We start from the raw sequence: 16349 nt of genomic DNA on the forward strand, positions 1-16349 counted from the left end.
GGTGCTGCATGTTTAAGTGAAACCATGCGAGTTGACATCAGTAGCTCGAGTCCAGCTTCTCAGACGCAGCACTCACTGCTGTTTGAAGCTTTAATTCGTGATTTATGATTGACAGATGATAAAGGCAGCCTCCTACTCACTATCTACTATTTTACTGGCAGACAGCATTTTGACTGGAGTCTCCCTCTGTGTCTTGAGTACCTCCTCAGATGCTGCATAGACCTCTAACTGAGCCCCCAGATCCTGATTCCCGTAATGTAACTCACCAGGGTCTTTACAGCCTCTCATTACCTGAATACCCCTTTCTTTCAACCCCCACATGTCAAGTTTGTAACACAGGGTTTCTGTTAACAAAACACAAGCTGAGACAACTCTGATGATGTCTACAAGGTTATTTTTCAGCCTTTGGAAAGCTCCCTCCAGAGCTCCAGTAGATATTATCCTACTGTTTTCACAGGCTGAGCAGTGCTTCTTTTGACAACTAAAGTGGACTTCATAATATTGGCGTAGTGCACCTTTAGAATGATTTGTACAAAAGAAAAGTACATTCTCGACGTGGCCTCTTCTAACAATGCAGGTATAACTCTATGAAATCTCTCTAAAATGTGTCTTGTTGAATTTTCCCTTTTTCTGCTGTGTTATTAATCAGGAGCCACTAATGTCATCATGACACATGCAGTAACAAAGAAGAACAGAAGGCGCTGAATCCATCGCCAGCCCATTAGACAGTTGTAGATTTGAAAAATAGCAGCAGGAAGGCTGCTCTAAAACGCCTGTTTGCAGAGGAGCTTTAAGGGAAAAAGTAAAAGCCTTGCAGCAAAGGTCAGAGCTACCAGAGGATCAATTTGTTGTTAAATTACAATTTGGAGCAAATCAAGAGTAATGAGTATAAGTGAGGGCTCATCTCTTAGTACCCCAGCCTAAACTTAATGCATCTATCTACCAGAGGAGTGTTAGTGGCATTACACAGCTCGCCATCTCGCTCATTATCCTCCTCAAGCAACAGCGAGTGTGGAGAGAGAGGAAACCGGCCGAGTGACCAGCCACTCTGATGGAAATTGATAGCTCCCACAGCTGCGGCTGCACTGCACAATGTCTACTCTCACCAGCTGAGTCGGTCAACCGTGCCACATGTACGCTTCCAGACAAGGGCACAGGTTTGCACGTGGATGGCAGGGACGCGTCCCAACCAATATTTTGGGGGTTAGAACTGTTCACTATCAATATTTGAGCGAACTCATTCGCATTATATTATCCTTGGAGTGAAATCATATTAGAGAATTCCGATTCGTCCTCTCCGAGGCTACGTGACTAATGCTGAGCTGTTGTTTCAGAGCCATGGCCGGCGCTGAGAGAGAGCGAGAGAGAGCTTCAACCTGCTGATTGATACAGAAAGTCCTTAAATTCAAAAAATATTTAGCGCTCTGCTAGTGCTATGTTTTTATGCGAGTGCTCTGATTGATAAATGTATTCTTTGATTTTGAAACAGAGGCCTTTGGGCCACAGCGTTTTTCTTATCCTGAATGCTACATGGACGCACACCCTTATATTATTGTTATTTAGCCTTTCTGAGGTTATTGCATGGTCAAAGTCATTAATATCATTTATGAAAACAGATTCTCCCCACTGGAGTCCTTAAAATGGGACCGTTTCCAATAACTAGAGTTCCACATTTTTGCAGAATGACAACAAAGACTGTAAATGTCATTATACCTCAGTTAGTTAATATTTTCTACTTCTTGGCAGAAAACCTGCATGTGGAGATGTTTTTTCTCTACTTGAATAGTGACCACAGACAAAGAAACTGTTGGACACTTGACAAAATATGCTGCAGCCAACTGACAGTTAGCTGGCTTAGAGCAAGTACGGGATACAGGGGGATACTGCTAGCCTGGCATTATCTGACGGCTACCAAAATCTACTGACCTGCACGGTACAGTGGTTGTTGTTTTTACACTTTTTTGGATGGATTAAACAAATACAATATAATGTGTTAATTAGTAAGCTTTAGAGGTGCTGGCAGGCAGATATTGTTAGCCTTAGACAGAGCCAGGCTAGCAGTTTCCAGTGGTTTTACTAAGCTAAGCTAACTGCCTTATATTTAATGCGCAGGTGAGAGTGATACCAATCCCCTCATCTCACTCTCTGCCATCTCTGCTATCTTAAAAGAGTGAGGACAGCGGTTCACACGTGGGCAAAACACATTTTTTCAGTTTTACCAATTAAATATCCTCAAAGAGTGTTCGTGATTTAATTAATCTTATTATGCTGCTGCTCCGGGGTTCATGGGACAGATGGCGTGCGGACAATACAGTCAAATCCAGATATTTCTGAGGAGACAGCCCAGAGAGGATTGTGGAAGCAGATGTGCTGAAGACCTCACCATTCTTCTACATCTTGTGGGTCGGAATGATCCAACAGGATAATCAGAGCAGCTTATACAATAGTTGTAATAACCTTAATCCCAGGATTGAAAATATATAGGATAATATTACAGATCTGGAGTAAATCTTTTTAACCATGCAGGAGCTGTTAGACACTGACGTATCAGGCCTGGCAGGGGAACTAAGAGATCAACGTAAAGTTTAAGTTTGTAAGTATGGGCTCAGCTTATTTGTAACTTCCTGTAATAGAAATCACAACCTTATGTTGAAGCAGTGTGTGCCGATGTTCAGCGAGCACCTTTTCCAACTAAATATGCTCAGCACTTGCTTAAGGAAACTGTAGCTGTGGCTCCCACTGTTGACGTGTGACAAATCCCTATCTGAAGAGCGGCTCCTCAGCTGAAGTTAAAAAAAAAAAAGTATTAATAAAGCATACTGAGCATTAAATACAGCTAAGCTCTAAGTACTGTTAACATTAAGCTACATCTCTTTCCATTATAGATGACAAAAAATGGTCCAAGGTGAAAATGGCATTGACTGCAGTACTTTTTTTATTATAGAATACATAATCTATATTAAAGGTAATGATATACTTAAATCTTACTCTAACTGTAGGTAGAAAACCCCTTGAATTGTGACGCATAACCCACACTGCACCATAGTCAAGTCAGGTTTATTTGTTGCCTTACAGTCACAAAGGGCTTCAAAGTCCCAAAAAATGTTCCTGAAAAGTAATTTGTCTTCGCTCTGTCATTAGCATGGCAGCTTTCAAATTATGGCAGTGCACTTTTGACTTGTTTTCACTATTTCAGACGACTCTCATGAAGGATGACACCCAACCAGCAGCATCAAAGGCAACTTATGTTCAAAGTGAAAATATGATCTACAGCCTGGAATTTAAAGAGGCAAATTTCTGCCTCGAAATGGTTTCATTCTGCATCTTCATAGGGGAGATCAAACCGCTCAGATTGCACAAAAAACATCTAGCGATTATGCAAAGTGAGATATTCTTCCGCACAAAACACAGGTGTGACTATGTCATCAATGATGCACAAACAAAGAAGAAGTATGTATTTAAAGCTATCATACATGATATCATTTCATGGCAGAGGTTAAGAGATGACAGCATTCAATCATTGACTTACGCATCTCACGATATCCATCAGATGCCAGCCATCCTCCATATGCCATCTTATCATGCTTTAATAAGAAACATACTGTGGGCCTCCAGCCCAGTATAATACTAGCATACGTGTGAGTGTGACATGGATACTCAGACGCGTTTATTTGTGGTGTGGGATGAATCCCGTTAAAGGAGGGGTTTGGTGTCAAAGAATTTCACAAACAACCTTTGACAGTCAGGAGCAGTTGTATTTAAACAAGGCAAAAATCCTCCGGGAAAATCCCTCTAATCTTTTGATCCCAATATCTGTCTTTGGACTCAGAGACAGCAGTATACTATTAATCTGCTTTTGTCTGAGTGAAGCTGCAGGAAGCCTCTAGACAGAATGACACTTTCAGAGATACAGTACGGTGAGGTCATGTGATTTGTGCTCGTACAACGACGGACAGGCCTGAGAGGGAGCGCTCATTCATACGAAGGATTGGTCTTCCAACTCAGGGTGTAGCAAAGATTTTGAATCCATGCAGTGTATGTGAACATGATGAAAGCTACTGAATCCTTAAAACCAGGTCATCAGACATCACGTCATTCACATGGAGCCATCCACATAAATCATCTACATATTAGAGCGTTGCTTTTGACTTGTCAATCACAAGCTACTCACTATGGAACATTTTCCATATGTGTTTTCAGTGTTAAGGAGATCATTTTTGTTACTGTACAAATACCAAACTTAAGCAGCGCCATTAGCAGCACTGGGTGCAATAATAAGATTAGCCACAGGATATTTCCTATAACTGTAATCTCACTGATTTATCCATTTAAAGCTGTTAAATGCACAGTCTCGTACCAGTAACTAATTTCAGATTCAGCTCAGTCACTCAGCCACCCAGTTTAACCCCGTCCACTGCTCCACTCCTTTGTTGCTGTCAGTGTGCTAAGTTTAATTGTCCCTGGGGGATACAGCTTGGCAAAAAAATGTGCAGCACCAGCTTGAGGCATAAAGCCAGAATGTAAACCACAGATTTCACTTCAACATAGATAATATCGTAGCATTCTGCTGCTGAACAGTCCAACTATTTCCTTTCAATACATGAGGATAGCCAAATTATTGATGTTTTAATTTCTTGCCCGACACCAGAGGGAATCTGTCATTCAGCATCACTGAGAGAAAATGTTATATCAAAGCTGCACTAATCAATATTTTTAGAAGAATACATCAAAGGACTATGTGTAATGTGACAGAGAATTATCATTAAACCTTTCATCAACCTCATTTCCAGACACTGCAGCCGACCGATTTCATGTTAACAACTCTGATGATGAACCTACTGTACGCTTCCTGTTCACCACCAAACCATGGACAGAGGAAATTAGTGATTACTGGTGAACACATTCAGTTTAGCTGATAAGAGGCAGTTGGTGGAGGCCCAAACAGAGCTTAAGGGGAGAAAATACTGGACTGATATTCATCAACTCCAAATGGACACTAATGTTGCTTTGTGTCTACACTGTGAGCAAATATGCAACAGTAATGCAATTGTTACCGAGCACTAGGCTAGAATCTCTTGTTAGCATCTAGTAAACTTGCAAATTAGCACTGAGCAAATTCACTGCAGTTGATCAGAAACTGGTACATCAGGTACAGTAAGCAAGTATCAGCAGAATGATGACTTCTGTAAAAAAAAAAAAAAACCTCTCAGTTCAGTCCTATTATTCAATTTTAAGTATGACGTTTCACGCCTCCTCCTCCTCCTCCTCCTCCATATACCCAGTGGTGTTATATCAGGTGGTGAGGCATCGTTGTGACAGATAATGTAAAACAGCACCTTTAATGTAATCAAAGGGCTGCCAAAGTCATCATGTTTCAAATTCTCCTGGCAGGACGTTATACTCATTTCACTCCGCTGATTAAAATTCAATTTGTGCAAGACGGATCCAGTCAAGGAAGCATGTCATGAAAACATAAAAGGGTCCAACGACATACAAAAAAACATCAGAAAAATGCATTTTTTACATTACAGCTACATTTAAAAGTCGCTTTGATCAAGCAACCCCTCAACTAAGAAACACTGCAATTAAGACTGCTCCTGTTCTAATCGGATGTCATGTGGCAAAATCAAACCTTAACCGGCTTAGGTGGCTGTGTTATTCTGACACTTCTAACTTTGAGTTATTGCTGAGGGAAGAGATTCAGAAAGATTCGTCAATTTGTACATTATTTCTCCGTCAACCTGAAACCTTAAGTATTTACTGTATCATCCAGAATCAAACAAAGAGGCACCCAAGGCGTAATAAAAACCATATTGAGCATGAGCATACGTGAACACTCCTGCATATGTTGCACTACATTCCTTCCTTAATATAGCAGTAGGACGTAAATCTGTTGTGATGTTGTTGCGCTCAGTCGATAACATAATTCACATAACCAAGCTGGCTGATGATGATGAGTCAAACGTGACAATAGGTGTGACATAATTCACTCACTGTAGGCTACAGTCGTTCTTGGTACCCTGTCATCATGCATTAGCAGCTTAATGAAGTGGCTTAAGTTGTCTGGCTGTCTGTCCTTCGAGTGACGTTATTTTCAGGGATTTCTAACTATATCTTCACAAGGACCTGGAAGCTATGCTCTCAGCTAAAATCGGAACATTAAAGTGCAGTGCAATCACAGTTATTTACTGTATCCAGTCAACGTGAGTTATCCGTTGTGTTACATAATGCACAAAGTGAAAAATAAAATGCAGCGCAGTCTTATTTGAGGTCTGCTTTTAACCAGGACTGATTTATGTTTGGCTAATGTACAATGAAATAAACAACATCATTCCATTTTATCAGGATAAAATATGGAGCTATGCAATGCATCTATGTTATTTCCCTAATGAGAAACAAGAGGACAGATTCTGGGAACTTACTGACCACAGAACAGTGCATTTAAATAATTGTTTTAACCGATCAAAGGGATTTACGTGTGTGTGTGTGTGCGCGTGTGTGCATGCATGTGCGTGCGAGAGGTCATGCAATGTGAAGCTTGTGGTTGGACAGGAGAGAGTTGACAGGTCTGGTGGCAAATCCTGTAATCCTTTCATCTGATCAAAGTAATACAACAGCTTTTAAATGATTTAATGGAGAGGTAAATTTACTCCAGTGTACTTAGGAGGTGAGTCAATGTATGCAGGTAAACTCATGATGGGGCGGATGTGTTTTACTATGTTTCTGGTTTTCTGCAATTAGGGCTTCTAATGCTAAATACAAGATTTGGATTCTAACTGAGCTAAGTCAGTTTATTTGAGCAAGGACACTCACTTCAATCTCCATCTAAAATAATAGCCTGGTAATATTTTCCATTTGCAGCATCCGTTGTTGTTCGTCTCCTCCGTGCAGCTCAGGATGGCGAGACAGCAATAAGCAATACCACATTACCTTGGGATGGGAAAAAAAAAAAATCTCTGCACTTGCTAGAATACTGAATTAGCTGGCAAAGGTACAATTTGGTGGATGCTTTCATCCAAAGTGTCTGAAGGTACTGTGAGTTCATACAATTTCAGCGTGGATGGCTCTGCAGGGAATTGAATCTCTACGTCTTGCAATGTTAGCGCCGTGCTGAAATGAGCTATAAAGAACTACCAGTCGCTCCTCATTGCAGGCAGTAATACCGAGTGTTTTATAGTCTGGTGTCAAATATCGTGATGCTCAAAACATGTCTGCCAAATCCTAAAATACAATTAATATAAAGGATTCAGCATGAACTAACAGTCTCAACAGTGGTTTAGTTCAAACGATGCATCTTAAGGAATCTCAATGATAACACAGAGCTGCCCCTCTGTTTTATTATTTAGTCTTTTTCCCTCTTTTTATTTATTTATTTACTTACACGCACGCACGCAGGCAGGCAGAAGGACACGATACACCAAGGCCAGTTGTTTCCATTTATGCATTTGAACAGGTTGCTCTCCATTATTCATTTATCTAAGCACATTTTGGCCATTTCAGGAGTCCCTTTCGTGCATTTCTAGCTCATTGTTTTGATTGCATCTTTAACGTTTTAATGAGCCTCAGCACTTTCATCAAACACATTTCCAACAGCAAGATGTTCTCAGCAATAAAAAAAAGGCTTTGATAGACCACCTGTACCTGCAGCAGACAACATTAGCCAATAGCTGGTGAATAGAGTGAAGTATTTAGCAGCAGCAGATTTCCCCTGTGGAGTTGGTGAAGACCAAAGCAGAGATATAAGATGAGAGGATATTAAATTAATTGAGAAAAGTCTAAATTAATGCTTTAATTTTGGTTCATGTGTGCTGGATGTGCAATTAGGCGACAGCAACATTCATCACGACAATCTAATATGATAAATTTGTGTTCACAGGTTGATATGCTGCCCCCAAAAAACACTCCTTTTAGTCTAGAAATCAGCAACATCAGTAGACACAGACCAATCAGCCATCCACGGTGAACAAATTCAGACGATGACACATTGCAACCGTAACACACTGCCTCAGGAAAAACCTTTAAACCTTGTTTTTATACTAAATAGATGGAGCTGGTCGGCTGTGTGAGAGAAGCACGCAGCTCTAACTGAGTGCCTGCTTGTATGTTTTGTGTATTTCCATCAGACGGAGCAGCAGCATGACTGAGAGAGAGAGCCAGTCCAGCATGAGCTCTGTGGCTGTATGGGGTGACAGCAGCAGACGTCTCCACTGACATATTGCCTGTTTGTCTTTGAGGCTTCTGTTGTGTAATCTTTTGGATCTAATGACTTCAGTTTACTAACGTGCAGTTTCTCTTCCATGGTTTGACACGGTAATTGAGGCAAGATAGAAATAATCAGCGAGCAGGTGTACAGCTATCAATACACAGTACACCTTGGGGAAGAGTTTAAGATGCTATTCTCTTTCTGAGTGTATGTCATCCACCATCTGAAACGTGCATAAGGAATTTTCCGTTCCCTGAATCCGGACTCCTCTGTCCCTGTCACTGCCACACTGTTAAAATACGGATGAACACTGTAATTTTCAGTTTCAAATCTTACATTTTTTTGCTGTTGGGTGCAGTTTGGTTGCTTTTTAAGACGCACTTACTTAATCATGAACTTATTGTTTGCTGATTGAGATTTATTTACCAGAAGAAGTTAAGGAATGTGCATTACAATGAGTGCGTCCAATCAAACTTCACGTCGCTAAGCGAGTGCATGAGAAAATCAGCTCTCACTCACATGCAGAGTGATGAGACCATATTTTTAAGGAGCTTTTTTCCCGTGTTATTAGAGTAGCTTTTCATCTTCAGGGCCATAATGGATGTTGTCACCAGCGCCACCTTATATTCATTACATGGACCTCTTTAAACAATAACTGCTCATCCTTCATGCTGCACAAGGGCGATATCTTCTGCATCACTCATCTTAACACTGCAATAACATAACCAATTAGTTCTCTCATGTCCGTGAAACTATTAACATCAGCAGCCATTCTGGTGTGAACATTATGACCTTTTCCCACACATTCTTGACAGACAGACAGACAGACAGACAGACAGACACACACACACACACACACACACACACACACACACACACACACACACACACACACACACACACGCACACACACACATATGAAAACACATACTAGTTTTCAAAGTATTACTTAACTTAGAGCCATCCATTATTTTAACCCTAGACACTGAAAAAATCAACTTACATAAACTTGAAGTAAAGTGTTTAAACAACAATCATTTAATGTTATATATTTACAGGAATATGACCCAACTCCTCTCAAATACCGTCAATCTGACTATTTTAGGAAATCCAAAGGCGGGACACTGAGTCAATGTTAGATGTGAGAATTACATGTGAAACTCAATATGCTTAATTCTCAGAATGTGTGTTACAGATGACAACAAAGATCTGGCTTTGATGCAGAAAATCTTTGGTCAAAAACAAAAAAAACATTTGAATAATTAGCTGGCTTTAAGATAACATCAACAATAAATTGTTGCTCATGTTTCGTTTGAAGAATCATCAGCAATTCATTGCATCAGTTTCCTAAAGAGTATCACAGCATTCTTGAGATGGAGCTGTCATCAGGCTACATTTTGCATATGATGGAAAAAGATGGCTGCTACAAAATGGGTGAGAATGCATTGAGATTTACAATGCAAGTCTTATAAAGAGGCTGAGACATTTGCTTGTTTGTCGATTTGGATTTCCACTCCTTTAGAACAAGCACTACTTTTTCTCCAGCTCAGAGCAGAGGAAAAAAATGCCAAGTGGGCACTTGTACATTATAATAAACCAGTTGCCAGAATAATAAGAAAAGTGTAGTCACACTGAGCCCACTGGCAGCTTTTAAAATCAGAGTCCAGTGTGCAGAGAGGCTTGTTAGACAGCTTTGTGTAATTAACCTTTAACACAAAAAAACACTCTTCTATGAATTTACAATAACATCCAAAATGCAACATAGCAAGTAAGTGCAATAAATGATGGCAATATTACAGTGTGAGACTGTGAATATAGACTTTAGAGAGTCTGCATTTGCAAGAAAGAGAACAAGAATACATTTGGGTGGCATGTCCAAGTATATTTACTGCCACAGTTCATTTTTGATCCAGATTTATTCAGGGTGCTTGGATGCGGTGTGGCAACACAGCCCGCTATTTCTCACTGATGTGCAGTGGTTTAAATAAACAAATACTTAATGTTGCCCAACACTGAAAGCCTGTTAGTGAACTGCAGCAACGATCATTCATTCTGTCAGTGCAGGGGGTTGGTGAAGACCCGATACTCCCTCCACTTGTTAACAACCAAACCTGAATACAGCAGAAAATAAAGCACGGCCTGCAGAGTATGTAGAGGGCATTTTAATTAGTGGTATTTCATATTTGCTTCAATGACTAATGACAATCAGGAGGGAATATTTTATGTTGCTGTAGTAAGTTATCCAATGCAGGCCTAATGAGCTTATTGTTAATAAAAGATTTATGCGCTTGAATGAAGATACACGAGCTTATGAAATTGAATGCACATATATATAAATAGACTTTAAGAAAAAACGCTTGCACCCCTCCCCCACCGACACTCAGGCTGACCAGCAGACCTGCTCCTCCCCACCAAGGCAGCAAACTGCCAACCTGTGACGCTCTGCACTGAATGCACTTTCATTACAAACAGAACCGAGGTTGACGACAAAAAGGGATCCTGATATTAGGATCACAATTTTTGGCCGTGACAGAATGACACTGTTCTCACTGCCTCAAAGAACCCCGTGTTCTCTCTGTGTATTGATTAGCTGGGTCTCTTTTGATCTCCTGCATTGCACAGCTATTTCTTCTTCTTTTTTTTTTTGTTAGATTATTTAAAGGAATTAAATGAAAGCACAGTTTTGAGGGAAGTCAAGGCTCTGTTATATTAAAGCTTTTATTTCTAGAAGATGATGTGGTAATGATGGATCGTAATTCTGTGTGCTTAATGGCAAGCTGTAAGCATCGGTGTGTTAATAAGAACACTGTTATCGACTGGCAACCGAAACAAAACTGTCACCCAGTTCATTTTTGGGTTCTCTTCTGTTGCCAACTCTGTGAATCTACTGGACGCTTATTATACTGCGTGAAGTCAGTGATGTCATTCATGTTTAGTCCATCAGACTCATAGATGTTTACTCCTGCTCTTGGATTTGAGGTAAGCCATTGGAGATGATGTTTCATAGGTCAACCAATCCCGATGGACCTATTTGATAAGACTGGAAGACACCTTTGGGGATGGAGAACACCTGCATGTTTTACTAATGAGGCCTTGCAGGAGATTGGTTCATTACAAACAACTGTGTTGCAGATCAATGGCACACATCGTAAGACTAGGACAAACATGCGGCTTTAGCCAAATAGAGGAAGGGAATGCATTATATTTAGGATTGATGGTAATTACAATAGGCTTGAATTTATTTCATTCAGCCATGTTTGCTGCTGACTGGAAAGGCTACAGAGGACATGTTTTACTGACTGTATTGTCTAAACTGAATGCAGATGTCTTACCTTCACTGCAGTCTTTTCCTTGGAACCCCGTCTGAGAACAGTCACATGTTGGTTCGTTGTCAATTAAACTGCAGACTCCGCCATTTAAGCACATGTTGGCTGTACCACAGAGGTCCTTTAAGACCCCTTCACTGTTGATCATGACAGACTCCGTGCTGTTGACTTTTATGTCTGTTATCCATCCAGTGAAAGGCAGCTGGTCCTTGACTGCAGCTGATGTCAGTCTTAATGCCACAGATCGTAATTCCGGTGGTATTCCGCCAACAAACAAGTGGCTGAAAACAGTCATATCCCGTCGTTTGGACTTCACCTCCACCCACTTTGTCTCACTGTCCACCATTAGGGTTGTGTTCTTAAAGTTTCTCCTTATTGTGACTGCATGCCATTGGCTGTCATTGACTGCCGTGTCAGACACGACTGTCGCAGGCTCGGCACAGAAGATCGAGAAACGAAGGCTGAGTTTACCGTTGAGTATGAGAAGTTCTAAAAAGTCACAGAATCCCTCATCGTCGAAGTAAACTAGCAGCCCGTGCGAACTCTTTGTTTTCATGTTGAAGCTCATTTCGCTTTCGCAACATGCGTTCCACACTGGAAATCTAGCCCACTGTCCCTCAGCACCCGTAAATTCTAGACAAGTGCTTATTTCTACAAAGCAGCAAATGAGCAGCCCAACCCATATGATATGGGCACCATGTGGCTTTTGTAAAACCATTGTGTGATCACAAATTCTGTGTGGGTGAATAGGGACTTGTAGGGCTAAGCGTATTTATAAGGACCTTTGCTTGCAAGGAATACGTTGGGCTGTCTGCAAGAGAGTAGACTGGCATATAAGTGACTGTCTACATGGATATTCCAGTGTGAACTGATGCATTGTAAGAGAAAGGATTAAATGTTATGATATATTTGCATAGCAATAGGCTCAGCCAACACTTATTTCCTGGAGCAAATACCATTACCTCACACTGTCCAGGCCACTGGCCAAACCTGTCACTGTTGGCGCCAAAATAGTTTGAATTGTTTAAAGGTCCTCTCTGCCATGGCTATTTAGAGCAAAGTGACAGGGATTCAAATATCCATTAGGTGCACTCGGTATAATTTATTTAATTATGGAACAGTCCCTTCTGGTGCCAGTTACACTGTGCACGGTTTCGCTTGAGTTGAAATGGCAGCTTTAATCTTCATGTCCATGCCAACATTCTTTGGCAGGTAACTGGAAGCCTTTGCTCGGGGCTTTTCACCCTGCATCCTCTTTAGCAATGAGAAAAAATGCCATATGGAGCCACGTTGGCTGATAAGCTCAGCAAAAGAAGCAGTCTGTCTGTCAAAGCAGTCCTCGGTCCCAAAGCTCTCTGCAAAAGAAAAGCAAATTTAATACAGCATCAGCGTTTTCAGCGTATCCATTTCCAAATCCACTTTGGCCAAAGCCTCAATCAAAAGTCAGAGTTGATACTGTGATTAAGGCAGAAGCGCAGCCAATCAGGCACTTAGATACAGAGAGGCCTTTTGTCACAACAAACACAAGCTATGTCATTAAATGACTATCAGCAGGGCTTTCCAGGAAGCGTACAGCAGCACAGGACAGTCGCTGAATCCACGCATCACTTCATCTCAGTGGCCAAACACTGTGCCGGACAGATTGTTTTTTTTGTTTGTTTGTTTTTTTTTAAATGCTCTCCTTTAAAGATTAAAACATTTCCATATTCATCCAGTCTAAGAAAAACAAACATCAGTAAATGATGATGTGTGACGTGAACGCATCAGTAATCGCATCCAGATGTTCGCCCATCTAAAAATAAATTCCTGCAGACATTCTCAGTCACACCAAAGTCGACACATCATTTACAACATCTCTCTCTCTCTTTTCTTTTAAGGAATGTCACTTTTGCTTACACTCATTACAACTTCTGCAGCCGCGAATGGCCATTATCAGCAGCATTCCGACATACAGGAGCTCATTCACTGGCCTGCCCTCTCCTGAAGACCTAACATGAGGAAAAAGTGCGTCATTTGATTCACAATGGTTGGTTTGTGTAAGACGAACCAGTCGGGCTGCCAGTGGGTCTCAGTCAGAGCCACAAACGTGCTCCGCTTGCCTCGTCGCTATTTATTTCGCTCGGAGGATGAGACGGATTCTGCTTTTCCTCCAAAACCCCAAACGCGTTGAAATATAGACATTAACCTGGTTTAAAATCTCCACAATTAGTTTGCATTTCAGAGAGGAACAAATGGAACCGCTGCACCGGCTGGGGATGGGGTTTACTTAGGCAGCGTACTTTAAACACACAGAAACATCTTCTCCATTAACAGCAAATGTGATGATCATTAGCGAGCTATTCAAATGAGCAGCGAGCTTTAACTAAGATGTGGGATAATCCTCCCCGGAATTTAGCGCTTCAGAGGATATATTTTGCCAAAAACGGGACACGATCTCATCAATAACATTCCCCATACCTTAACATGTTCCCCTGGATGACAGCTGGAAAGGGCGCACTATAATTACAGCGTTATTTCATGCCCCTTATCTGCGGCATCTTTGCAGTCGCTCTCAACTCTAAAATGCCTTGCTAAAACGCGATGAGGCGCTTCTTTTTTATCACCTTTACGCGAACACCTTTACTTCTACGGGACTCCAAATAGTTGGCACAAAAGAAAAATGCGATTTCACGCAAAAGCACCGCGGGCTGTGCTCCTGTAAAGCACGACAGTCCATATTTTCGGTCTGTTTGAGAGCCTGTACCTCAAAATCCACTCTGGCGAAACCCTCACATCAAGATCTGCTTTCAAGTGAATCGCAGCATCACAGAGAGGAAGAGGGAGAGAGAGGAAGAGGAGGAGGATGAGAGAGAGAGAGCGGGAGAGACTGGTCCACTTTCATTCCAACTCCACTCAAAAAAAGCTTACAGGCTTAGTGGGGGGAAAAAAGGAATTACCTTCAATATTCCGTCCTCCAAGTTTGTTTCCCGATTAAAAAAGCACTGGAGAGAGCGTTAACCCGCCGGATGGGGAAGGTCGGGAGCGCGGGGCCAAAATCCAGTTATCTTCGTGGAAGAGAAGGTGCAATCTGGTTTCCCTGTTGAGCTTATCCAGCGACTGTCAGGAGCCACAGACAGCGCGTATCACGTGTCTCCCAGTGATGTCTACCGGGGAGGGGCTGAATGCAGTACCTTGGACAGCGCCTCTGCCTCCATAAGCATCCATCCACGGACATTTATGGCAGAGGCAACTTTGGAGATAAGGCTTGTAAAACTGCTGCGATGGATTAATTGATCGCGCTAAAGACTCTAAACGCAGGGCGGCAGTCAGAGATGGTTAAGGCGCACGTGGAGCACGGGGATGTGTCTTTACAGCAAACTGCAACAGCTTCTGCTCCTGTTTGTGTATATATTTCAAATCGATCCTGTTGATTTACTGCAGCCGATCAGACCCACATACACAGAGAAAGAAATCGGCCAATCCAGAGCTCTCAGCTCAGAGTTACTATGAGATCCAGCAGCATGATGAAATACTCAAGTAGAAGGATACTTTGTGTTTTGTGGTATGTTTATGGTAGAAGGAGGTTCATACCATGTATGAAGCATGAAATAAATAAGCTTACAGAACACACTGGATAGTCCATGCTGTGATTTTTTCAAACTATGTGTTGTTTATTTGTATTTTCCCCAGAAAACCCATGAATGCATTTTTGTTTTCACACTGAAAACCATTAATCCAATACAGTAATATTAGCAGAAGACACACGAGTGTTAGTTGCATCCAAAAACATTGCTCTGTTTGAAAGTTGGGCCAATCAACAGGCTGAAAATTTGGGATGTCGGCTGATGACTAAGGCGACCGTCTGACCGGCCTCTAAAAGCCGGACGTGAATGAGTAAAGTGAGCACTAGTGCAGCACATCCGCAAGATGTCCTTGAAGAAGGCACTTAAAGCTTGAAGAATAAAATAGTTGACCCAGTGGCAGGAAACACACAGGACGAAGATCAGGTCGTCATGCACTGCCATCATTCACTCTGTTCGAACAATAAAGGTCACGTGCTGTGCATGATGAGACATATATCCAATGATAGCACTTGCTATCTTGGTGCGGCATCAACAAGTGTTGATGTCCAGTTGTTTGCCTGGACTGTACGCGTCGCTCTGAAAAGGAGCGTGTCCAGAGTATCTCCCTTTGTCCATTCAATGAATACTGTGCTGGCCGCTCAGTCCACTTGTCACCTCTTCCCCAAATCCCCAAACAGTGGTAAGCCCTGCTATTGCATTCTGTATTTTATCCCAGTTGTCAGAACCAGTCAAACATCCACGTTTGTCACTGGCTGCGATAAAAACACTGCACCCATGATTTCAATATTAGACCTAATTTTGCATGTACGATAAATCATGGTACCATGAGCTATACAACACCTGTCTGTTCAGTGAATATATTAAGCCACTCAATGCTAATGTAATGTCATTTCTAAATGCATGTAAGTCTTATCCATTCACAACTAAGCATGCCTGATGCATGTTTCATCCACACAAGGCAGGCGCTGCCCCAGAATGTGTGGACTGAAGTCTGTTGCAATTATGGTGCAATCAGTCTTTCGATTTAATGCTTCAAAGCTGCCTTGTGTGCTCCATGTGACCGGTAACCTCACACATCTCTAAAAAAGCAAGCACAGTGAGAAGATTGCATTGTTGTCAGGTACATGTCATATGAAAATCCATAAAACAACTCTTTTCCATTTAAGAATATTTCCCTCTCCCCATTTGGCGCAGTTTTCCAGTATGTTAATAGTGTTAACACACATGTTCATTTTAAAACACATATTTCATATGAAT

General features: G+C 41.5%; 1 protein-coding gene across 6 annotated transcripts in view; it reads right to left on the reverse strand.

Annotated features, from left to right (window-relative positions):
• Nucleotides 1-14818, reverse strand: part of LOC139340849 (neurexin-1a-like) — a 255820-nt gene extending 241002 nt beyond the window's left edge. For 4 of the 6 annotated variants that reach the window (XM_070976864.1, XM_070976863.1, XM_070976859.1 and 1 more), the window contains exons 1-2: nt 14466-14818; nt 11536-12884 (exon numbers count right to left, since the gene is read on the reverse strand). In XM_070976864.1, coding sequence (XP_070832965.1) covers nt 11536-12247 — 712 coding nt within the window. In that variant the 5' untranslated portion in view covers nt 12248-12884; nt 14466-14818. Of the gene's footprint in view, nt 1-11535; nt 12885-13986; nt 14337-14465 lie in introns of those variants that run through there. The other 2 variants (XM_070976862.1, XM_070976860.1) reach the window with 2 other exon arrangements.
• Nucleotides 14819-16349: the final 1531 nt, after the last annotated feature.

This window comes from Chaetodon trifascialis, chromosome 13 (genome assembly GCF_039877785.1).
Source record: "Chaetodon trifascialis isolate fChaTrf1 chromosome 13, fChaTrf1.hap1, whole genome shotgun sequence".
Taxonomy (NCBI): domain Eukaryota; kingdom Metazoa; phylum Chordata; class Actinopteri; order Chaetodontiformes; family Chaetodontidae; genus Chaetodon; species Chaetodon trifascialis.